The 25,151-nt window shown below is 36.1% G+C and overlaps 1 protein-coding gene across 3 annotated transcripts in view; it reads left to right on the forward strand.

The window, feature by feature from the left end:
- Positions 1-23,656, forward strand: part of NR2C2 (nuclear receptor subfamily 2 group C member 2) — a 35,577-nt gene extending 11,921 nt beyond the window's left edge. For 2 of the 3 annotated variants that reach the window (XM_062501020.1, XM_062501018.1), the window contains 12 exons: positions 82-282; positions 1,489-1,591; positions 2,578-2,757; positions 4,481-4,628; positions 6,230-6,323; positions 6,743-6,876; positions 9,394-9,568; positions 9,838-9,959; positions 10,483-10,622; positions 13,468-13,605; positions 15,138-15,243; positions 17,359-23,656. In XM_062501020.1, the coding sequence (XP_062357004.1) occupies positions 82-282; positions 1,489-1,591; positions 2,578-2,757; positions 4,481-4,628; positions 6,230-6,323; positions 6,743-6,876; positions 9,394-9,568; positions 9,838-9,959; positions 10,483-10,622; positions 13,468-13,605; positions 15,138-15,243; positions 17,359-17,533 (1,716 nt within the window). In that variant the 3' untranslated portion in view covers positions 17,534-23,656. The remainder of the gene's footprint in view (positions 1-81; positions 283-1,488; positions 1,592-2,577; positions 2,758-4,480; positions 4,629-6,229; positions 6,324-6,742; positions 6,877-9,393; positions 9,569-9,837; positions 9,960-10,482; positions 10,623-13,467; positions 13,606-15,137; positions 15,244-17,358) is intronic. The other variant, XM_062501019.1, reaches the window with a different exon arrangement.
- The last annotated feature ends 1,495 nt before the right edge of the window (positions 23,657-25,151 follow it).

The following is a 25,151-nucleotide window of genomic DNA, read 5'->3' on the forward strand; positions in this document are numbered from 1 at the left end:
ATTGATATAATTCTGAGATGGAATAAAAGGCTTTAATACATAAAATTTACTGTGGTCATGAATATATTCAATGTTTTACAGATTGTGACAGATCAGCAAACAGGTCAGAAAATTCAAATAGTGACAGCAGTGGATTCAGCTGTGTCTCCAAAGCAACAGTTCATTTTAGCTAGTCCAGATGGAACTGGTGCAGGAAAGGTGATCTTGGCAGCACCTGAGACATCTAATGCCAAGCAGCTTATCTTTACCACCACAGACAACATTGTGCCAGGCAGAATTCAGGTAATATAGTAATTTAGCTAAACCATGAAATTTTGGGTTTAATTTTTTTTTGTTTCTAAATTAAGTCTAAATTGCTTTATGACAAGTTGCAGTAGTTTTCCCATTACATGGATCAGACATACTAATTTTACACTTCATTGTTCAATCATAAATCCTTCAGTTTTCACCTGCCTCATGTACTTGATAGCACTCATCATCCCTTGTCATGTGTTCTCATCCAAGTTCCAAAGACATAAGTGAATACTTAAGATAGTGCTTGTGAGAAGTGCCAGGATTTCTCAGTCTGCTCAAGATTCACAGGTATAGACACTGAACTCACCTGAGCAAATTTACATGAGTTTGTACTTTACATTCGGTATCAAGACACTGCAATAAAGCGCTGTTGTTTTTTTGTGGGTCTTGAGCATTATCTACGTGAACAGGAGCTTTGCAAAGACAAGGATGTAAACAATAATCTACCTGTCGTGAAATTTCAGATTTCTTCCTAGCAGTCTTAAAAAAAAAGCCACCACCAAACAAAAGAAAAAGTGCCTGGTCCCTCTTGTTACGGCTACAACAAAGTATATTTTACAAGAAGAAGAGTAATTTTTACATATTTTTAAAATTATATTAACAGTCTTCTAAAATTAACTTTTTCTTACTAAATAGGATATCTGACATTACAGCGATGTTGGGTTTTTTAATTTTTCTTGGTTAAATGGAGTGTTCAGAACAAACACTTTGGAATCCAAGGCCTTTGGAAGCTAAACTGTTTATATGGTAGACCTGAGCTCCAGGCTATCCCCTTTGAACCATGCAACCTTAATAGCTAGAGAGGAGATAGATGGGAACAGCATCTGAAAGCCAACCGTCTTTGGCTAAAAGATAGCAGCTACTTAAGAGTATATGCAAGAAGGGAAAAATACTGTTGATTGCACAAGTGAGGAAACATTTGTACTAAACAAAGATAGCAGTTTTATTTGTGATTTGTTTTGATATGACTGTTTCAAAACTCTCACTCTTGTCAGTAAGAACTCTCATTAAATTGTATTTTATACTACTTAATTTCATTCCACATGCCATACTTATTCATAATCCTGCTTATTCATAATCATACTTATTCATAAATCCTCCTCTTAGCTGATACACCTATCTTGTTCTATAAGCAAAGCTCCTTACCTTCATATCTGGCTAATTAAATCTTTTTGTTCTGGAATTTTGCTTTAGATAGTGACTGACTCTGCTTCAGTGGAACGTCTGCTAGGAAAAACTGATGTTCAGCGGCCCCAGGTAGTAGAGTATTGTGTAGTCTGTGGTGATAAAGCATCAGGTAAGGAAGCCTACAAAGTGGTATTAAAGAAACTTGCTTGAAAGGATGACTGGGATGGCGAGATGATTTTTTCATGTGCTTTAACTGATTTTAGTTATGCTCATGGGAAATGCAATTGAGTTTTTAAATGGAAAAATATAACATACTCTGTATCTGTACACAAAAAATAGCTAAACTCTGCTTGTAAGAATATTGGGGATTTTCCCTTGAACTGAAACATATGATAAATTGTCTGAAAGATAAATGAATCAGTCGCTCTTGGTAATTGAAAAAGAATTCTTGAAGCATGTAGTCAAGTCCCCCTCAGTGATGCGCAGCCGTGAAATAAACATGTAACCTAAAAATGTCTAACTAGTCCAAGAAAAGTCTTCTTAGTGTTCTCTACCAAACTTAACACTTCATGGTAAAGTTTGTTCTCCTATCACAAAACAAGGCAAACAGAGATCACATGAATCCTCAGTGTTTGAGATCCAGGTAGTAACAAGGAGTCTTAAGATAAAATTTTTATATTAGTCAAGGGGTGTTCTGTGCTTTCATCCTAGACAGATACGAGAATTAATATGCATAGGAGATTTAAATTAAGATTGCATTTTAAATTTTGGTGTAAAATTACTTGTTTTCTGAAATTACTTGAGGTCTTAGCCGGTATGTTCTCTAAATATATCCTATAACAGCACACAGGTCTGTAACAGCAGACAGAATTGTATCTGTACTTATGCAGAAAGGGAACTACACCTTCATCAACTGCACATTCAGAAATAGCCTGAGCCTTCCTCTCTTCTCTCCACTCTCTCACCAAAACCCCTGACAATAGGTAAACCAGAAATATCTTGTGAGATTGTCATAATGCTTTCATAGTCCAAAATGTTGGTACAAATGCAAAACAAATTTAAAGGGTGACTTACAAGTTTTACTTGCTTAAATTGAATGTTTCTATGGTAAAATATAAGTAATTTCCAACTGATAACAATATATATGTTTCCTAGGTCGTCACTATGGTGCTGTCAGTTGTGAGGGATGCAAAGGCTTCTTTAAAAGAAGTGTAAGGAAGAATTTGACCTACAGTTGCCGTAGCAACCAGGACTGTATCATCAATAAGCACCATCGGAATCGATGCCAGTTTTGTAGGCTTAAGAAATGTCTAGAGATGGGCATGAAAATGGAATGTGAGTGTTAAGTACTCAATGTGATGTTATGTCTACCAAATAACAGTTGTGTGGACTGCCACTTGTTAGTGTGTTCTCTCTGTTTTGGTCTATGTTGCTTGAAGGAAACAGAACTTTTTGACAGCATCTAGTGCACCTTTCTTTCATCACCATTTTATGGTTGAGGTGCAGTAGTGGTTTGTTTTGAGCCATGTCTCCAAGTACTGTTGACTTTGAGGAGCCCAGTTACAGCCTCACTTAGAATCCAAACACAGTGTATCTTTATAATAGAAAATATTTTGGCATGGGTTGACATGAATCTGAGTCTAATATTCTGAGAATCTGTTTTTCTTCCAGTTTATTTTTGCAGCTTTTTTCAACCAGTGATAGAAAGCAGTTAGTCTTTTTTTCCCTCTCTTTTAAAATTTTTGTTAATTTGGTAATTTGTGAGTAGTGTTTTGAGGCATTGAATAAACTGTCATATGTTTTAAAATATACTTTCATGTCTGTATGCAGTAATCCATACACTTCCAGTGCTAGCAGCCAAACACTTGTTTCAGTATATTTTTGTTCTCCATTTCTGTCACCTGTTCTTCAATTTAGCACTATGTAAACAATTCCAAGGTTGTTTTGTGATCTGATCTAAGCAGGGTAAGTTCCAACCACTGAGTTCAAGGGAGGCAGAACTTCAAGCTGTAAACAGGGACATAATTGTTGTATTTGCACTCTGAAACTCCAGACGTGTTGTGACGATTCTGGTGCTTTGCACACAATGTGCTGAATATGAGACATTTGTACAAGAAATTACTGCTGCAGTTCCAGAAAGTAAACCTTTCTTATCCCAATGTGATTAGGGTATATGTTTACTGACTTGACTGGCTTTGGGTCAGGCCTCTGATTAATTAATATGAAGTCGATCCCAAGTCAATAAATTTGATATGCCAACTTTTAAGCCTCTAAATTTTGCTAATGGTCACAATATTAGCAAAAAATAAAATCAGGAACAAAGTAACTCTTGCTGGTTGAAAGGATAACTTTCTGTAATGTGTTAAACAAAAGTATTTTAATACTATGAATATGCACTTTTCACGTTCTTTAAAAGTTACAAAGTAACTGCTTCTTACTATTTTTACTTAAAAATTCGCTACACTTGTTCAGCATTTTGGACACTGACCTTAGTTTGTTTCAGTTCTCAAGTATAAATATAGATTATGAAAGGGTTAGTTTTGGAACACTCTAACTGGCTAGAATTAATGGCTGTGAGTGAAGTGTATGTCATGCAGCGAGTATCCTCTCAAGGAATTAATCTGCATTTCTCAGATAACTTGCCTCTCCTATCTTTTTCGGGGTTCCTTCTGGGTTTGCATTATTTTATGTCATCCAGAATAGGAACATGCCTAACATTTAGATGCAGCTGTGCCTGTAAAAAAAAAATAAACAAATTTTTTGAAAACACAATCTGTAGAATCTTCCATCTTATCAAATGCCAAAAAAAAAAGCAATATTTTATTCCAGATCAGTAAAACTTGAAGCAAAAGATCAATCAGTCACTTTCTTAGTTAAAAGTATATATAAAAATACACATACTCACAGATATAGTAACATCAGAACTTGCATTTCTTCACTCTTGGTATTGAATTTCCAGTTTTGCACTGAGCTGGTACACTGTCATAACTGCAGGAATTTTACTTACTTTTTGTATTTTTCATTTTAATTATTTCCTTTCAAATCTGTCTTTATTTAGCGGTTCAAAGTGAAAGAAAGCCTTTTGATGTGCAGCGTGAAAAACCAACCAACTGTGCAGCTTCTACTGAAAAGATCTATATAAGAAAAGATCTTCGAAGCCCTCTAATAGCAACTCCAACATTTGTGGCAGATAAAGATGGGACACGGTGAGTACCTCAGTTCCATGCCTCTTCTTTCACATTATTTGTCCGTATTACTTTGCAGTCATGCGTATATTCTTTTTCACCCTCTACTCTCAGAGGGAACAGAAAAGAACTCTAATGCACACATCGTGTGTTTCTATTACCAAGGCCAATGTAGGTTCTGCTTCTCATGAAAGTTTTTATGTCTGTGTACAGGTTTTCAATTCAGAGCTAGCTCTCGTCCTGCCAGGTGAGAGCAGTGCAGGCAAGTGAATGATATTCAAGCAGAAAGCATGTAGGCTAATGCTACGATGCATTCAGGCTAGCACTTCTCTGAAATCAGATCTGCAAATGGCAGACTTGGGCTTCCTTCTCCTTGAGACAGTAGGTAGGGAGACTCAGTGACTGCTGATTCAGATCCCAAGAGACTGGTTTCAACTATAGCAAAACAACAGCTTCCTTTTACCATATGGAAGAAACTCCAAGATGGTTCCTTCACTCTCAGACGTCTCCTTAGGCAGTGTGTGTGAAAATGCACATCATAACAAACAAAGGCAAGATTTCTTTTTTTCTGAATTGAATAAAAAATGTCTTGGTTAAATACAACATTTTTAAAACTCTAGTTTTTGAATGGTTGAGAACCACGTGAAAAATTGGGTTTTATTATTCAGTTTTCATGTGTGGGGAGTGTGCGTGTTTTTTTTATATACATATTCCTTGTTGAACAAGTGACGTTGCAGTTAAGAAGCGTGGGCTGGAGGTTTCTTGGAGGATTGTTTTTCAGTGTTCTTGTTTAAAAGAAATACTCACAGACACATTTGCTTCTTAGAAATTTCTTTGAGCTACAGATTCATTGCAGACCTATAAACAATACTGTAGTTATTAAGAACCACTCTATTATTTATGTTGGATTCAGATTTACATAATGCATGATAATTTGCTGCCTGTGTATGCTCACAGTGATAGCTGTTAGTGTCAGACCCCTTGTACTCTAACGTCCTGCAGCCTGCACCTGTGTTGTGTGCATTGGTATCGTGTTATGGACACTTGGAGCATCACAAATGTCTTGCTGACTGCAAAAACTTTCCACTGTCTCCCTAAATTAGACACAGCAGAGGGGAAGGATATTTTGTCAAAAAGCAGCAGAAGTAAAGGCAGCAGAAATTTTGTGCCGGCTTTGATTACATGACTGTTTCTAACTATATTCTGGAATGTAAAAGATATTCTTATGACTTTTATTCAGTGCTGGCTGTTGTCTTGCTTGGAATACAGAGTTATGCCTTCCTCAAAAGTCTAATATTAAACTAGAGCTACTAGGTGACTTCTGAGAGCATGAGAAGGCAACAACTTTCCTTAAAGCAGAATGAAAAGCAAATAAGAAGATATGTATTTGGGAAGTTGTCATTGTTTTGCACTGGAAATTAAAAGATACTTCAGTCTGTCTTTCAAGTTACTTTTTGGGAACTGTTTCAGAACGACTTTAGTCCTGATAAATAAACTGTAAGCTTCACTAAATTGTTTATTTAAAAACTGGTAATTTCTTTTATGCTGTCATAAATTGTTACACATTCTTCTGATTAATGGAAAATACTGTTGATCATCAGATGGCTTATGCTTTTGAACAGGTCAGCCGGTCTTCTTGATCCGGGAATGCTCGTGAATATTCAGCAGCCTTTGATCAGGGATGATGGTACAGTCCTCCTAGCTGCTGATTCCAAGGTATTACTGATTCACTTTAGCTCTGAGCATATCTATTAATTTGTCCAGATTACTTTATCTGTTGTACATAATCTCTAACAGTTGTTGCTGTTGAGAAGATAAAATGGGAAGTGTGAAGAACTGTATGAATGGATGTAATATATTGATCAATAGGATTGTTATTTCTTTTGGCAAGCATATTTCTGCAAAGAAGTCAGCCAGAGGTAGTTCTCCGTATGATGTCTCATCTGGGACTAAGATTGATAATTAGAATAGGATTTAAAGATAATTGAGAGCCATTGTTCTTCCTGGCATTCAGGAGGAAGGAAAAGGTGTGTAGGGGAAAAGGAACAAAAAGATTAAAAATGGGGGGGGGGGGGGAATTATATATGATGTATTAATTGTAATTTTGATTTACTAATGCAGTGTTTCCTTTTTAGGCTGAAACAAGCCAAGGTGCCTTAGGAACACTAGCAAATGTTGTAACATCTCTTGCTAATCTCAGTGAGTCACTAAATAATGGAGATACTTCTGAAGTTCAACAAGAAGAGCAATCTGCAAGTGAGATTACACGGTACGCATTTATATTTAAACCTTATTTAGTAATTTGTGTTCTATGTGGTATATCCTTACACTCACTCGTTAAAGGAATTTGGCATTGTTACACCAGAAAGGGTACAGATTGCCAGATTGCCCCTACTTTGAAACATAAAACCAGTTCTTTAGAAATCAGTTTTGGCTCTTGCCCTCTTATTGCCCACAGAAGAACTGTGTCCTGTGTTACAAATGTAGTGGTCTGGAGCTAGACCAGATTTGGTTCTCAGAAAAATAATAAATGACTAATTTGTGACCTTGAAAAAAATCTGAGAATATCAACATTTCTGTGCCATTTTATTTCACAGGAGTATTTTATGTAAGCTTATCCTGTACAATGCTTGTGACCTTAGCTCTGCTCTTTAGGGGTCTACATTACAGCAGATTTATTTTTGAGATTGTGCTGCCATAAAATCTCCTGGTAAAGTAGATTTAGAAAGAGCTTGAAGTCTTTCTTTTATTTATTAATCAAAAATATATTAAAAAGGGGCATGGAATATTAAAATTTCCAGCACAACTTGAGATTTGCAAGGCTGGGACTTTTTTTTGTTGGATGTTGTTGGTTGTGTTTTTGGGGAGGGGGAGGCAGGTTGGTTGAATTTAGCAGTATAGGTCAATAAGATAACATATTTGGACTCAATACTGTCCACTGTTTCTCAAAAAGATTTTTAGGAGGAGCTTAACTGTTGTGGTTTAGGAATGGCATACTCCAATTTAATGTTTCCACTTAAACAATGCTGCCACTTGCTCCCCCTCCAGTCAGGTGCACAAAAGGCAGAGACCAGGGGTTGAAATAGGAACAATTTACTGGAAGCAGCAATGAGAACAGAAGAGAAACAGTAACAGTAAAATGAAACAGTAAAAGCAACAATATTAATAACAAAAGATGTAAGAAAATAAGCTATTTACACATAAAAGCAGCCAACAATAAACAAATAGCAGCCCAGTCTGCCCACTACACTGACTGGAAGGCACCTCCTCTGGGGGGCGAGAGAGAGGATGACATTACTTAAGGCTCTTAAGTCTCTCATTTGAACTCTTCAAGTGAAGTGAGTTAATATTTTAAATTATATGGCACTGTAATGTCAGCTCATGCCAACCTCTTACTCTTTCTTTAAAGCAGAAAATAAATTTATAAAAATCTGTCTCCCAAAAAACATCTTGATGAAAAAAGTGGCAAAGGAGCACTATACCATAATACTGTCCACTGGTATGAAACTGGAACACAAAATTCTTCTTTACATCTAAGGTCTGTTAATCCTAAGAGAATTTATAGTGATTTATTTGGGTAATGATCTAGCAACAAACAACAGCTTGAGTATAAAGGAGACCTGGAACCAGTCTCTCTTGTGTAACTGTCATAAGGCTTTTAAGGCTCTGTCTGTACTGGGAGATCAGGAGTGCCTGGCCGTATTTCATCTTCAGGGAAAGGAAATTGTATATTGTCTAGAAGAAAACCATACTGTTCTCCACTGTTCCACAAAGCTGGACATCAAGGATGGGGACAAGGACAGGGACTTTGTTCTTCAGAGTCCATCTGGTCAGTAATCCCCACCGAATCTGTGAGAAGGGAGAATAGTGAATGGCAAGTGCAAGAGGATGTTGTTGTTTAAGCCTAGTGGACAGCTAAGCCTCACACAGCTGCTCCCTCACTCCCCCACCAGTGGGACTGGTGATACAATCAGAAGGGTAAAAGTGAGAAAACTTGTGAGTTTGAGATAAAGACGGATTAATAGGTGAAGCAAAAACCACACACACACAAGCAAAGTAAAAAATAAATTCATTCAGTACCTTCCATGGGCAGTCAGGTGTTCAGCCACCTTCAGGACAGCAGGGCTCCAGCAGGTGTAACAGTTACTTCTGAAGACAAACACCATCACTCCAAACGTCCTCCACTTCTGCTTTCTTCCTCCTTCTTTATATACTGAGTGTGATATCACAAAGTATGGAATAACCCTTGTATAGGTTGGGGTCAGCTGTTCTGGATGTGTCACCTTCAAACTTCTTGTGCACGCCCAGCTTCCTCACTGCAGGGAGGACAAGAAGCCTTTATACTGTGCAAGCACTGCTCTGCATAACAGAAACATCTCTGTATTATCAAGACTGTTTTCAGTGCAAATCCAAAACACAGTCTCATACTAGCTACAGTGAAGAAAATGAACTGTATCTCAACCACAAGTAGCACAGCACAAGGCCCCTTTACTAGTACAAATACTAGGATAAAACTATCAGAGCAGGATTTACAGTACGAAGTCCTTCCCTTACAAGGGAGATCCTTTACCAGCAATACCTGGGCACATCTGTTTGTTTTATTAATACCCAAAGAGTATGGAGGGATCAAGTTGTAATGAAAAGTCTGGCCTTGTGCCAGCCTAAAGAGTTATTGTGTATGTTACCTCTAAGTGGAAATGTTTTATAGCATTTAATTTGAGGACTATGAATTTTTTAAGATCTAAGGAAGCACTCTTTCATTGTTTACTTATTTATTATTTTTTAGGGCATTTGATACTTTGGCTAAAGCACTTAGTTCCACAGATGGTACAGCAGCTCATAACTTGGCAGATGGCATGGATCCTACAGGAGGGAATATTCATGTAATCAGTAGAGACCAGTCAACACCAATTATTGAAGTGGAAGGACCCCTACTTACAGATACACATGTCACATTTAAGGTATGTGCTTCTTTAAATGTCTTACTAAATAAACTAATGCTTAAGATGTATGAGCTCCTACATAATTTCTTCTTTTATTCCCAATTTGCATTTCTTGCCAGTAGTAATGAGTTATTTAGTACAGTTTTCCTTTGACAACTTCTTGTCACACTGTTGATTGTGATGGACTGTGAGAGTAGTTTGAATGTTTTTGCTGGTTATTTCACCGATGATAAAAGCTGGTTTATGTCTGAACTATATCTATTGTACTGTACTTTTATTTTTTGCAGCTGACAATGCCCAGTCCGATGCCAGAGTACCTTAATGTACACTACATCTGTGAGTCAGCATCGCGACTCCTTTTCCTCTCTATGCACTGGGCTAGGTCCATACCTGCATTTCAAGCTCTTGGGTAAATGGACATAATCTGTTTGAATGGTTTGCTTTTGAATGAATTTAATCACTGATCTGAACACTTCCCAGCTATCTTGCACTTTTTAGTTATGGTATAGTTTAATTTTTAATGAATACTTTAAAATGTGTGAAGACTATGCAATATTTCCTGTTTTGGAGACTAAAATAGAAGATGGCATAGGGGAGGGTAACACCAATATCTGATGATGCTGTGGTTACAGAAACTAAAGCCAAATCAAAACCAAGCATTAATTTGTAGAAATTAAATGCTTGCTTTTGATTCTTTGCTAAAGAATTGATGAGCACCATTTCACATATAACTTGAAATGGTTTCCCATAGTCTATAATTTCTTTTTGCTTCTTGAAATACTTGTACTTTGCTAATATATGTCTGTTACCAAAATGTTTTGCAGTAGAATAATCCTTATTATGAATTGTCACGCGTAACATAGTTATACATAGGGCAACACCAAGCTGATATGCTACCTACCTAGCGTGGTTTGATTTTCTGCTGTTTGTAGGCAGGACTGTAACACGAGCCTTGTGCGTGCCTGCTGGAACGAACTGTTCACCTTAGGCCTGGCCCAGTGTGCACAGGTGATGAGTCTGTCCACTATCCTGGGAGCGATTGTCAACCACCTCCAGAACAGCATCCAGGAAGGTATGTTACCAGTGCTGCTAAAAGTACAGGCACCTTTGGAACACATTGCTCACAAGGTGTTTCCCCAGCAGTGGCAGAATTGTTCACCAGGAACCAGGTGAAGGAGAAGCTTTCTCTTGCATTATTATTTTTCCCCTGATCATCTATAGTTTTGTTGCACTGACCTCACAGAGATATCTGTGGGATAGAATTGTCCATAGATGCAAGGGGGTCTTCTGTGCCTGACTGATGTTACACAGAAACACAGTGCATCCTAAAATACTCCTTGGATGTGCTTGGAGAGTTTTCTTCCCATCCAGATGTACGTTTTTTTCCTCCTAGAATAATGATATCCTCTTCCAAACCACACCAGACTTTCTCCTTCCAGATCTTTCCTTCTCCTCTTTGCAATGTAAAAACACAGCATTTGACAGTTATCACAAGTATATTTTTGCAAGTATAGTGGTTTTGGATACTACTGTAATGCAATAATGATTAATGTATTTTGAAGTGCCCTTGAAGCATTAAGCAACCTAATTTCTGGACACTCTTAACAAGATGTATGTAATTTTATTTTTTAATTCAGTGTTGGTCTGTTGATAATGATGTTTATATCTAGAATGGATGAAAATCTGTAATATTTGGGGTTTTTTTAATTCTTTGAAGATACTTCCAGCCAATAGGATTGATTAGCATGAAAATAATATTGATTTTTAAAAGGAGGAAGAAAACAATACTAGAAGCTGTAACTCTGCAAACAAAACATAATACATGAAAACTACTTTAAATTTGAATGTGCGTTAAAAGCAGTTATAGAACACTATTTAGTACCATTTTTAAATAAGTTTTTATGGTGTCGTTATTGTCCACACAGCAAAAATGAGAAAATAGGCTTTTACAGAGGAGAGTAAAACAGATGTATTTTTCTAGAGCTGAAGGATATTAAATAATTTTTCCAGCTATCTGGTTTGTACATTTTATAGTTCTACAATCAAGTTTAAATCTACTTCATTAGCTTCATCATGATAAAGTAAATTAGACTGAAAGTTGATTCTTAAATGGATAGTATGCTTTAACTGCTTTCATAACGGATATAGGGTTTTTTCTTGTTTTGGTGTTGGTTTTTTGGTTTGTTAGTTGGTTTTTGTTTGTTTTGGTTTGTTGTTTTCTCATTTAAGAGAGCCTGGACAGTCCCAAAATATGACAGAGTGTTGCTCTTTTTCTGCACAGAGAGGCAAAAGTTGAAAAGTTTAGTAGGAAAACTGGCACATTGGATGCTCTACGCAGAGTTAGGCTTTTACTTTACATCTTTTCAGAATACACACAGCTGTGTATTCCACCTCCATTCCAGGCAGTGACTTTGGGGAGGAGTAAGTGATAGGGCTATTACAGCTGGTTCCACTTCTGTTCTTGTGCATCGAAATTGTAAACAAATATCTTTTTTCTATATCCTGTACTTGCAGTCATAGTGTGTTAGCTGAGACCAGCCAAGAAAAGAGGATCATTAGTGTTATTTATCTGTTCTGCAAAGTTATCATTTTATACTGTGTATTATACCTTCAAAATTCAAAACAAAGTGAAGAAATTTCAGAACTTTATCTAGGAACATATTAGTGATGAGGCTACCTAGAAACTCTGGAATTCAAGTTTGCTTTTCCTGAGTTTTTCTGGACCAGATTTTCCCACTTAATACAGGAATAAAAACATTACATTATGTCTGTCTTCATCCGTCTTGATTAACTAAAAATTTGCCTCACAATTAATGATTTAAGAAATGTAGATTAGGCTTGCATTCTTATTGCAAGACTGTGCCAAAAATGGTTTTTCCATTCATTAAATCTTCTTATTGCAGTTCCAGAAAATAGATCAAATATTAATAAACTATGTCAAAGATTCATTTTAAGGCACATGAGATCTAAGCAATCCTATGCACTATTAGCTGTATAGAGAAAAATAAAATATTCAAATTAAAATTATATTAAATACTATCATTGGAGATTATGACTGGAATAAAATTCTTCTAATATGTTTTTAAGGAAAGGTTTTATCCCTCGTGAACTGACTTACTTCTGAAGTTTGATAGTAGTAATTATATATTCAAAAATTGTCTTAATGTATTCTCTAATGTTTTTATTCCTTGACTAGTTTGCAGATATGCAGTCCAATACAAGGATTTCTAGTTACAAAATAGAAATCTCTCCCCTCCTAGTTTAGCAGCTAATACCACTCATTCATACCTATAAAATAAAATACTTTTTTAAAATTGAAATTTTAAAATATATTATGAACCCCATATAAGGAATGAGATCTTTCAAATGATAGAAGAATCTGTGTATGTGTATTTCAGTGAATTTACCCCATCAGATGGGAAAAAGACTATTTACCATAGCTAATGGTAAAAGTTCACTCCTAAAAGTACAGATAGAGGAGAAAGTAGCACTGTCATTACTGTTCTTGCATTCACTTTTGGAAAAGCTAATTCAATAATGTTTGAATTTAAAATTAGGGTTGCATGTTAGCATTTGTTTTGTTTATTCCCAGAATCACTCTAGCCATTTGAAGAATAATGGTCCATAATTTGAGTCTCTGCTCAGAACAGTACACCACTGGAAAAAGTTTGGTGTGGCAGATTATGCTGTCCTGCCAAAATTACACAGAAGAGTTAACATTCTGTTTGCTAGCCCGGGGTCTGACTCAACTTTATTAATTCACTTCCATAATACTTCAGGCCATCCTTACATGTTAAGTGGTTTTAAGACAGCAAAAGACTTGCAAATATGACTTGACTTGGTTTATAAAACTTTATTTGTTAATATATTAGAAATGCTTGAGCTCAGATGACATAGTAAGCAATATCTTTTTATAGATAAACTTTCTGGAGACAGAATAAAGCAAGTCATGGAGCACATCTGGAAACTACAGGAGTTCTGTAACAGCATGGCCAAGCTTGATATTGATGGATATGAATATGCATACCTTAAAGCTATAGTCCTTTTTAGCCCTGGTAAGGAATTTAGTAACAATATCTTTTTAAATAATAAGCCTTAATATGTCAATTCCTTAGAATTTTTAAAATGAGACTAATGTGTTGATGTGGGATTTATCTATTAAGTTGCAGATAAAATGAGTGTTTCATAATGTTATCACAATATGTGTTTTAAAATTACTTCAGAGTAACGTATCCATGTTATTTACAGTTCAAATCTGTCAGGTGTTTCCTGATCCACCCTAGAAGATTAGATTTTCAAATTACCTTCAGCTGAGAATCTATGATTAATAAATTATCTGGAATGTGTACTAGCAATATTAGTGAGGTAAATGGTGAGGAGGATTAGAAGAAATGCATTCTCCGAGTGACAAAAAGAAATTTGCTTCCATTTTAGTATTTTTAATACACTCCTAAGAGGAACAGCTGAAATATGAGCAGAAATACCTATTTTATATGCAACTTCCACAAAATCTCAAAAACAGAATGTAAACAGGCTGTCTTCCATTTGTTACCAAAAAAGTGACAGCAGACAACATAGTGGTCAAGTGTTCCTGAAATATGAGAGTTTCCTCAAAGAAAACACTTAAGATTTTGTGGAATGATTAGGTAAGGACATTATAGCAATTGTAAGTAGTAGTCTTTTCAGCAAAGGTGACAAATGTTTCTAGGACACACAAAGATGTCCTTAATCTAAAACTGCTGACAGGCTGAGTAAAAGGTCAATGTTGCATTATTTATTTAATTTCAAAGGTATTTACCACTTTGTATTTAACAGAATACTAAGTAAAAGGATACATTGTTATTGGTGTGTTTGCTTGGGGTAATTTTGCTTTGATAATTATTTTTCTCTTTGTAGTAAAACTTAATTAGAATATACAGGTGTCCTGAAATGTTCTTTTAAATTCGGGGGGGGGGAGGGGAGATTGTCCCATTTGAGTTTGGTTTATTAGGGGTTTTGTTTGAATTGGCAAAGCAAGGAAGTATCCAAACTCAAGGTGTCTCTGTCCTATTCCAAGGGACAAGCAGTTTGGACACAAGAGTGAAGGTATTCTGGCATAGATAGGTGATATTTTCTGAGTTTGCTTGTTTTTTTTTTTTTGCCTTGATCATGTGGCTGTCTGAGGAGCTGAGTCAGCTGGAATTAAAACATGAGACAGACTTGGGAAGATTAAGACATTGATCTATCATGAAAATAACCCTTGCTACTGTTTAGCCAGCCTAGTTAGAACAAATCACAGTAGCGAACATTTTTACATTTGAACAAGCAAAGTTAAAAACAAATTCTGTGTCACTGCATGGTACACACATAGAGACTTAATCTTTTTCCACTTTCTTATGGATACGCACAGCTCTAGAGAGAAAAGTGAACGAGGTTATTCTGAAGCCAGGAAATAAATGTTCACCTGAGTGGTTTCCTTTATACAGCTAGAATGTTAAACATCACAATACCAGAGAAATATTTAATTGAAATTAAGAGTCTTATAAATACATTTATTTCACAGTGTATAGGGAAACAATCGACATACAGAAATGTTTTGTTTCTTTAGATCACCCTGGTCTGACCAGTTCAACCCAAATAGAAAAATTCCAGGAGAAGGCACAGATGGAATTGCAGGACTATGTACAAAAAACCTATCCAGAAGATACTTATAGGTATTTATTGTCTAAAGTACCCAAAGTAATGATGTGGGCTGTAGCTAACAAAAGTACAAAATAATATCATTGATGTTTTTGACATCTGGGGTTTGGGGGGTTTTTTGACTTTTGATGAGAAAGAACTAAAATCTAATTCATAAAAGCAAGCAGATTTGTTGAAAGGTACATAGAAACAAGAATAGCTGTCTAGCTTCCTCCACATAAATTAAATTTATTAGTACTTCCTTGGTTTTTGAGGGGTTTTTTTGAGACTTTCATAGTCATGTTTAGAAAAGTAAACAGACTTTTTTAGAAGTTTGGGGGATAACTACTTCAACAAACTAATTCACACTGCTTCTTTTTTCAAATTATTATTTTAAAGTCTCTTTGACAACTGAAAGGTGATTATTATCCTTGAAATGTTGTGAAGTTGCATATGCAGAAAAAAAATTTTAAAACTGACAGTTATAGCCCTTGAAAAACAAGGATTACATACAGCAGGGAACAGTAACCATTTCTTGAACTTCTGTTTATAAGAAATTCCTGCATCCTGCTTTTTTTTTTTTTTTTAAATTTCCAGGGATTTCTCTTAAAATATCTAGCTTGGTTTTTCACCTCTCAAATAATCTGTTTGTTATGTGCTAGAAACAGTTACAGTATTTTCTAACAATACTTATCAAAATTCATAAACACAATGATTCTCTGCACTTATCAGGGAAATTCTTTCCTCTGTCTAGCAAGATATACTAGACCATGTGAACATGTTCTTTTTTACTGAACAGGTGAAAGGTATCCTCATGTAAAGGACGAATCCCATACACTTAAGCACTGTCTGAGGCTGGGGTAACTAAAAAGAATAAAAAAACCTGTCTGAAAAAGAGAGCTTCTCCCATCTCCATTTTCTGCACTCATCTTACAGAATTAACACAGTAGTGCAATGAAAATAGGATTCTCTGCCTCAGAAATATCCTCAAATCCCACATTGTTCCATGTACAATTGTGTCCTTCTGATTTGATTAGTGAGAGCTGAATATCTACCATAAAACTAAATATAAAATTTGTTCCATACACTTACTTCTCATAACAGAGTCTCAGGGAAGAAAATCAAGAGTTACCTTCCCCAAGCGGTGTCCTTTATTTTAACTAATAGTGTCTGTATTTCCATGGTCACCCATAGACAAGTTTAGACAACAAATCTGATTATTTCTGAGCAATTGAGTGCTGGTACAAATTGAGACAGGAAACAAGTGTTACAATTTTCACAAAAACAACAGCATAGCTAGAATCTTTTTGCCTTGATGTTTACAAGTGATGGTATATTAGCAGAGTGGGCCTTGTATATTTTCTCCATAGATAATCAAGCATTTTCCAGAGCACCTGTGGTCAGTGCTACCTGAGGTTTGCTATTACATGGTTCTGGTTCAGCAAATTTATTTGGTTTGGTATTTGTAATGTACATCTGCCATATGAATGACAGCAAAATGCTTTCATCACTGTCTTAAGTTTTCATATGCATGGGAAGTCTAGCATTTCAATACAGTCACTTCTTTATATTAGGTATCTGTTAACATCCTGGTAAATAAAACACCAGGGTGATTTGGCAGTGCTCATGCTTAACGGTACATTCCCCCCAGTTCCTTCTCTCATTAGAAGTGGACTCTCTTTTTTCTGTTTATATACATCCAGCCCCCTTCCTGCTATATGATTTAGTATAAAGTTGCTAGGCAGCCGAGGTCTATGCTGTTTATGGCTGAAATTTTAATTAAGCATTGTACTCTTAAGATGCTGCAAATGTTCTTACTAATCAGTATGAATATTATCAGTCTCAGCATTGTTCATCCAGAGCTGGGAATTTCAAAAGCCCCAAGGAAATGGTGTGTTTGTACATACGTGTTCTGCCCACAAAGGGCATTAACAAGGCCCTTTCATTGGAAAACTACAAAGCTACTTGGCTTTCATTTGGCTTGCAGGATAGAACAGTAACCATTCTTTTTGTGGTAGCCAATTAGCTTTAATTGCCTCTTTACACCTAATCATGAATTATGGTAATAATACAGGTAGATCCAGCTCTTTCGCCACAGTGTCTTAAACTGGTCTTGTGTGTATTTATAATCCACTGAACTTCTTTTTCAGGCTAGCCCGGATCCTAGTTCGCCTGCCAGCCCTCAGGCTGATGAGCTCTAGCATCACTGAGGAACTGTTTTTCACAGGTCTCATTGGAAATGTTCCCATTGACAGCATAATCCCTTACATTCTCAAAATGGAAACAGCAGAATATAATGGTCAAATAACTGGGACGTCTGCATAGAGGGAACAACGTCATTTGGGGGGTTGAAGTAATTTTCACAAAAAACATATAATTACGAAGTTTAAAGAGTAGTGTTTTCGGTATGTGCAGATAATTCCAACTTGTTATCAGTTTCCTGACAGATTTCTCCTTGTCTTTTCCTGATGTTGACAAAATTTAAAGCAACTGTTAAAAGACCTGCTATAGGACTTTTCCTGCCACAAGGAATGTTTTTGATGCCTTTCATTTAAAAGGCCATAGGTTACTGAACATACTTTTCACATGCTTTGTATTTAGAAACTATCAGTGGTTAAAAAGAGTTTTATAATATCAGAGTAGTAATAAAATTACTTTGAAAAGAACAGTATGTATATATTTAAAAATATCCTTGGAATGAATGTCTAGCAAATGCCAGGGTATAATACTAGCACTTTGTAATCACTTCTTGTCAGAGCAACAGCATCATTGACATCCTGCTTATGAGAATGCAAAATTAAAAAATGCATATGTCCTTAATCAGAATGCTAGTGATTTTTGTAAAAATGTGGATGCTAAAGAAGACAATCATTTAATCTACAAAAAGTCACTTGCTGTTATGTTATGCATGAATTATTAATGTGGATTCTTAAATCAGATATCCACATTATATGAAACGATATCTGTTAAATTAGTGCAGTTGTAATACACAGTACAGTGCAGTCATAGTTACTATTAGGTACTACAGGAGTTCCCCACGTTAGAGAAAAAAAAAGCATTTGTCACAATAATGATTAAATATGCAGGTTCCTTAAAATGTCTATTTATACAAACACAATCATGACAAATGTTATTCTAAGAAGCCTTTTGACTTCGGGGCAAATCAGTCATTAACTGGAAGAGTAGTCATTTTCAAATAGAGATGTGTGATGCTCTTTGGGTATGTTCTTTGTATGCTCCAAATTTACTCCTCTGTATTCTGAACACCCTCATCATGTAGCCACAGGGTATAATTTGAGACCTGAAATGTACAGAACCTCTGGTTGTCAGCAAGAGTTTATTACAAAGCTCTCTCACTCTATTTCTCCCTCGCTCACTGAGCACTCCCAGTTTTCCAGTGTTCTCAACTTTCCTGTCACTCAGTTTGAAACCAAAATATAGTTGGGATTTACTCTCACTCATGTACAATTGCAGTTGATGACTGATACACCATGGAGATATAAAATGAACTACTTTTTTAATTGTCTTAAGTGATGAGCCATCAACATGTTTCTAGTAGTACTGGCCATTAGCTGCTAGCATAGGTTTCATTTTAGTATAATTTATTACTATGGCTGTTCAGTATTTTAAAATCAACGATTTTTTTTAAGTCATAGCAACTAATACCTTCATCTGATCCTGGTTCATTAGATGCATTATTTTTTTGTGTGTGTGTGTTAGAGGTGTTCTTACTTTCATAGTTTTATGTGACAAAACTTTTCTAATGATCACTTCAGCACTTTGGTTTTTCTTCTGTTATTGTTATTTATTTAGAAACATCAACTAGGTTGGTCTTTGTGACTTTTCAGAGTCTAAATTGTAGCCAAAAGACCTTAAGCAGCTTTAGATGAGGCTTCTAAAGTAACAAAAAGACCTGGTATACTTCATGCTTGTCAGGAGGCTGACATTTGTAGCACTTACTGTGACACAAAAGACTATTTAATTTTAGCTTCTGTATGCATTGAAGTCTACAGTTACTATTTTTAGCACATTCAGAATCTTCTTTTCTCAGAAGGGTATTACAGAGTCCAGTATCCATGCAGAGATTTGTAATACTGCACTTGTAACTCTCAGCTTTTGCTGTAGCAAATTAAATTGTCATATTGTTCCTGCAATGGAAAGTTTGCTCTCTACATGTGAAGTCAGGTGGACTTGAGCTTTTAGTACCATTCATTTGATTGTAGTGTAACTGATGTGGGATTGTGTCAGCACTTCTGCTGCACAGTTCTTATGTCAAATAGGGGTATACAACTCTAAAAATTAATGGTGATATTAATATCAGAATCAGTAGCTACCTTGGAAAGAGTAGTGACTGCTTTTGTTAACATTTAAAATTTTACTGGGTTATATCATTGTTCTACAAGCAGAATGCATTGAACTATTGTGACTTTTTTTTTATTGCCAAAAGGATTATGGAACTTAATTTCTTTAAGTATTTCATAAAAACCATTTAGCAGATCAGAAAGTGTTTCAATGGTAAATGAAATATTCCTTAGCACAAAAACTAGCCTTTGGAATATTTGGTTTTAAATCTCAATATACACCAGCTAGCTTCTTCTTGACAAACATATTTTCAATCTCCAATTTTTCAAGTAAAAGAGCCCCATGTTTTGTGTGAAAATTTGTTTGTAATTTTTATAACTTGTGATCATAACAATTCGGGAAAGAAGATAAAGGCATTGTAGTTTTTTGGGAACAAAGGGATCACATTACATAAAATGTAAAATGTATGCCTTGCATGACGTACATAAATCAAAACAATAAATATTGTGCAGCTCTGTTTACAAATAAACTACACTCCCCCACAAATGCAAGGCCACATAATGATATCCTTGCTCAAACCCTGATAGTTACTTATTCTGCAAATGGTCATTAAAGAGCTTATTAGGGATAAAATATTAATTTGTGTAAACTGAGTAACAAACATGCAATCCATAGTTGTGCATGCATTAAATAGATGAAATGAAGCAGTTCAATCCTTAAGATTTGGATATTACCACCTAAAAGCTCTAAAGCCCTTCTCTGTGTAGCATCATTAGCATGATTTGCTGGCTTGTAGAGCTCAGAACCAGGCTACTTAGTTCTGATGCCATTAACAAAAGGTACTCTCTCTAACTATACAGTATTTTGATTCCAAGACTAACATTTTGGATTGTAGAAATTTGAACATACGTGGGTGCCTGGGCTATTTCCTCCCCAGGGAAAGACTTCGTGTTTTTCCTCTGAGAACTTCACAAGGTTCCTGTTGACCAGTTCGCCATCCTGTCCCAATTCTTCTCAGTGGCAGCAGGACCCTGTGATGCACATAGTGCAGCTGCTTTGCACTGTCTCTGCACAAAGTAGTGCAACACCAACATAGTTCTTGGAATTTCTGAGGTTTGTTCCATCCCTCCTGCAGTGACTGGAAGATGGTAACAGCCTAATCTTAGCACCTTTACTGTTAAATTAGTTTTGGTTTTTTTCTCCTTCAAAAGTGCAAACTTTTCCTTATGAATATGGGACAGGAGAGTTTTTCATTATTGTAACAATTATTGAAGAACGATTTTTTGAGTGTTAAATATTGAAATAGCCTGTTTTCATAAAGGTGAAATTTAAATGCAGAACTTGTTTTTACAGAACTTGGAGTCAAAGTATCACAGACACAAAGTGATTCTAAGAAAAGTTCATCTCACTGAAGCTCTACTTAGTGCCAAAATTTATTCTCTTCAGAATTTCAGAGGGTCTATTTCTGCTGCTCTTGAAATGAAAATACTTTAACTTGGCAGAAATAGAGTAATAAATTATCTGATTAGATTTATCTGAACCTGAGCAAATGTGTATAGTAGTCATAATTCATTCAGACAAATGTTAGAATTCTGTGCTGACTGAGACTGGGGCATGATAATGAAGCAATGCAAGGAGTGATAATGAGGCAGTAATGTCCATTGTGCTTCATTTGTTTTCCAGCTCTTATGCAAAGGAGCTGGATTTGAATCTTGTAGATAAAAAGCATTTGAGACTAGCTTTGTTGTAATGATTTTAATTACATTTATGACAAATGCAGGAAGGTATACTCTTCCCTTTATTTACTTACATTGGACTATAAAGTCAGAACTAAGATGATGTGCAAAAGTAATCTCGCTCTGCCTATTTACATTGCTTATAAATTAACTGCAATGCTTTTGGTGTCTATGGAGTTACTCTGGCATGAAACGGGTAGAAGAGGAAAAAATCATCTCCAAGGAGTGATCCTTCTTAGAAGTCTCCTTACAAGGCTTTATTTTAGCTGCCCTAAAATGTTAGATTATTAAGAAGGCTTAGTTTTCAGAGCACTCTGGGGCAAGAAACTATTGTTGCTCTCCACTGATTAGCTGTGTCATTTGCCAAGTCTCCTTTCACCATCTTCTGAAGCCCTTGGCTCCCCAGACAGCCAGGATGCCTCTGGCAAGGAGCTCTGGCTCCAGGTCTGTGTGCAGAACCCAGCGGCCCTGCATGGCCATTACAGTTCCCTTTGGCAAAACGCACATTCTGAGGCTGTATTAGAGAAACCAAGTCAGGGCTAAAGTTCCCAGGTGAAATCAGTTTCCTGACTCTTGTTTCTCCTTTGGCAGAGACTATAAAACACTTGTGTGGGTTTTTTTTAATTGTTCTGTATAGTACACAGGACTCACAGATTCCTGAATTATTTCATTCCGGATACTGCAGGTGTCAGTAGATTTTCCTGCCCATTAACGTTCAGACCGTTGTTCAGATTCTTTCCTCTTTACCTGCTGTTTAATTAGTAAAAGGCAATTAAAAAAAAAAAAACTAGCACCAAATTGCACAACTAGCAAAGGGCTTCAGGAATACAGTTTAACCAGGAAGACAGAACTGGAAGTGAATGGGCTGAGGGTACTGCCCAAGCAGTGACAAAGCAGCTTCCTGCACTAACAGCATCAGTCAGGGCCGTGTTTGAATCAGGTGGAATGAGCAGTAGAACTGGCAGGTCTGTTAGACACACAGGTGTACCAGCACATATCTACTGGATGATGCCATCCTGAAAAGAACAAAAGTGTTTCTTTTCTGTTTGAGATCCCTCTCTGGTTACTCTTAACAGTCCAAAACCACAGCAGGTTGGGTTGTTTTTGTTTTTTTTTCACCTACTGTTGTCCATAAGAGGAAAAGCAGAAATGCCAGCAAACACAGGCAAATTTCCCTTTTCCCAGCGTTTGCTGCACTGGCCATACAGCAACAGAAGAACTTTTGCAGTAGTTGGCTCTGGTGGTAAGCATGGGCCAGCTGTGACAGCAGCACACGACAACTGCAGTCCAAACACCTTCAAATATCCAGGAGGGATCAGCCAAATGAGGGAATGGTCGCCCTAGAGAGGAGAGTGAGAGGCAGAGGAAGGACAAATTGTGACTTGGAAATTAGTTTAGAGATAGTTTTATGCATAAAATTGCCAAGAGGGGATGGCAAAGGAGAGACAATGAAAACATTTACTTTTTGCACCTTTTAATTCTAAAGTTGCTGAGTCATTTTAACAGTAAATACTCCTGAATGAAGTTCAGGCTTATTGTTCCATGCCATTAACCCTCCTTGTTAGATTACGCTACAACCCTACTTCAGCTGCAGTCAGTGTTATCAACATATAGGAAATTATTTGTGCAGAAAAAATTTAGAACATTATTTATATTGGGGTTACAAGTTAAATTCTTTGTAAAGTTTAGATGCTCTAAGTTTAAACATCTAAACTTTAGATGTTTTTCTATTGTGAAGTCATGCAAATTTCATCACAGGTACCACTGTTGCAATGTTTCATAATTCCCACAACCTATTCAATCCTCTGAGTTACATGAATGCTTTGGCTTATTGTTAAATTCCTGCCTGTCTTCTTTCTTTTTAAAGGGTTTGATAGAGTTGTACACATCTATTTTGTGCCTCCCACCATTGTGCATTTCTGCATGTTCAGTTCTAGAATTCACTTGAGCAGCTGATGCATATGTACATAGCTGTATGTATGTGTGTATGTTTATACCTCTCTGTCTAAATATATTCTGTACAGTGTATAGAAAATATGTAGTGTATGTATATATGTACAGGTATGGAGCCATTATTCATCCATTCTATGTGCCAGAGTTTTTTATTAATTTGCTAATCCAGAGCTTCCTAATTTGGTGAATCCTCACAAATTTCAGAGCTATGCACCTTTTTTTCTAAACCAGTCTAAATTCACTATTTGCTGTTCAGAACTGGCAAATATATTCCGTGAATTTTCTGGCTTTTACATTGTTCTCTTTACCTTTTCTCATTTGACCTCTAGAAGTCTGCCAGTCAATACTTAGTTGAGCATATAATGCCTGTTCAAAGTAATTAATAAATAACTATAGTCATAGAAGATACTCCCCTGTTCATTATATACACATTCTCTTCCAGCCACCTGAGATAGTTTTGTAAAGTTTATTTTTTGTGAAGCTTGGTAAGAGACTGAGGGTTTTTTTTTGTTTTTAAGTTTTCATTTGTAGTGAATTGAAAGTAAACCAAGTTGCCATTTATCACTGAACTTCAGCACACAAGAGAACAAGAGGTAATAGATGCTGTTTAATAAATCAGTATTCATATTGTCATGGTGATCACATGAAACCAACCTGTGAGTTAGAGACTGTGTGCTCTGTTCAGTGAAACAGCAGCTCAGATACAATGGTAGTTAAATAGTAGGGATGTTGCAGGTAGTTTATTTCTTAGCAGGCATCAAGACATCTTCAGGATTTTCACAATGCATTTCAATTATATATTCACTTTTCAAAGTTTTTATTTTCCAGCCTAAACTGAACCCAGCTAGTTGGGGTTTCTCCCTTTTGATGAAAGGGAAAAGCCTAAAAAGGAAGCCTTCCATAAAGTAAATCTGTTAACGGTGGGTTTTTATAAAACCATTTCACAGACCATGCAGAGAGTTGTTCAACAAGTCTTGTTTCTGTCATTTAAAAGGTGAAGTAGAATTTCATTCTGGGCATTTATTTCTACCTTCTGTGCTCACTGCGGCAAAGACTTGTATATATTTAATCAGATAATAAGACACCAATCGAAATAATGTGAACTTCATGTGTGCTTAACGTGAACCACAAGTCTGAGGAAAGTTTGGAAAGTTTGCTATGGAATATGCTGAGAATGTTCCCAGGTGTATTGGTTAGTGAGCATTTGTAAGCTTGTATTTCAAATACAGGAATAAACCTGTAGCATTTCAAAACCTTATTTCTGCTATTTTCGGCAGGAAAATTACTTAAATTAATGTCAGGAAATTTTGTGACAGATGGTCCTTCCTTGGTGTCTGGACAATCGGTGCTGTTTGAACGCTTGCTTTCCTCTTTAAAGGAAACCTCTTTAAAGGTGAATAGAAACCTGAAAGTCTGTTAAAGTCACTGTACTGCGGGAACAGTTTTAAAGTTTAGGAAGCCAATTGGGGCATTAATGAAGATTGCATCTGTTTAAAACTTCAACTGTGAATTCAGAAAAAAAAGGCAAAATTCAGTGAAACTGGATGTGTTATATCCACATTTGAATTATTTATACTATGAAGGACAAAATGTGCTCACATTTATTGACAATAAAGGCTCTGCAATAATGCAACACAACTCCATTTTATGATATTTTTCATGACTATGGGTTAAAGTAGGAGCGAATAAATTCCAAACAAAAAGCACAGTCTTTAAGAAGAAAGCATTTTACTTACAGACTGTATATGTATAATTTTTCATATATGGAATCAAGATCAAATGTTGGAATATTTTTAATAATTAACCTGTACTCTGAAATACACTGGAAACCAGTGCTCATCGTTTCCTAACTGAAAACTGCACACTGTTGTATCTGTATTGGCATACTAGGGAGTGCTGAGCTCCTAGAAAAACAGAATTTTTTTATAAAAGAAAGCATCTACTTTCAATTC

Source organism: Cinclus cinclus, chromosome 12 (genome assembly GCF_963662255.1).
Source record: "Cinclus cinclus chromosome 12, bCinCin1.1, whole genome shotgun sequence".
Lineage (NCBI taxonomy): Eukaryota > Metazoa > Chordata > Aves > Passeriformes > Cinclidae > Cinclus > Cinclus cinclus.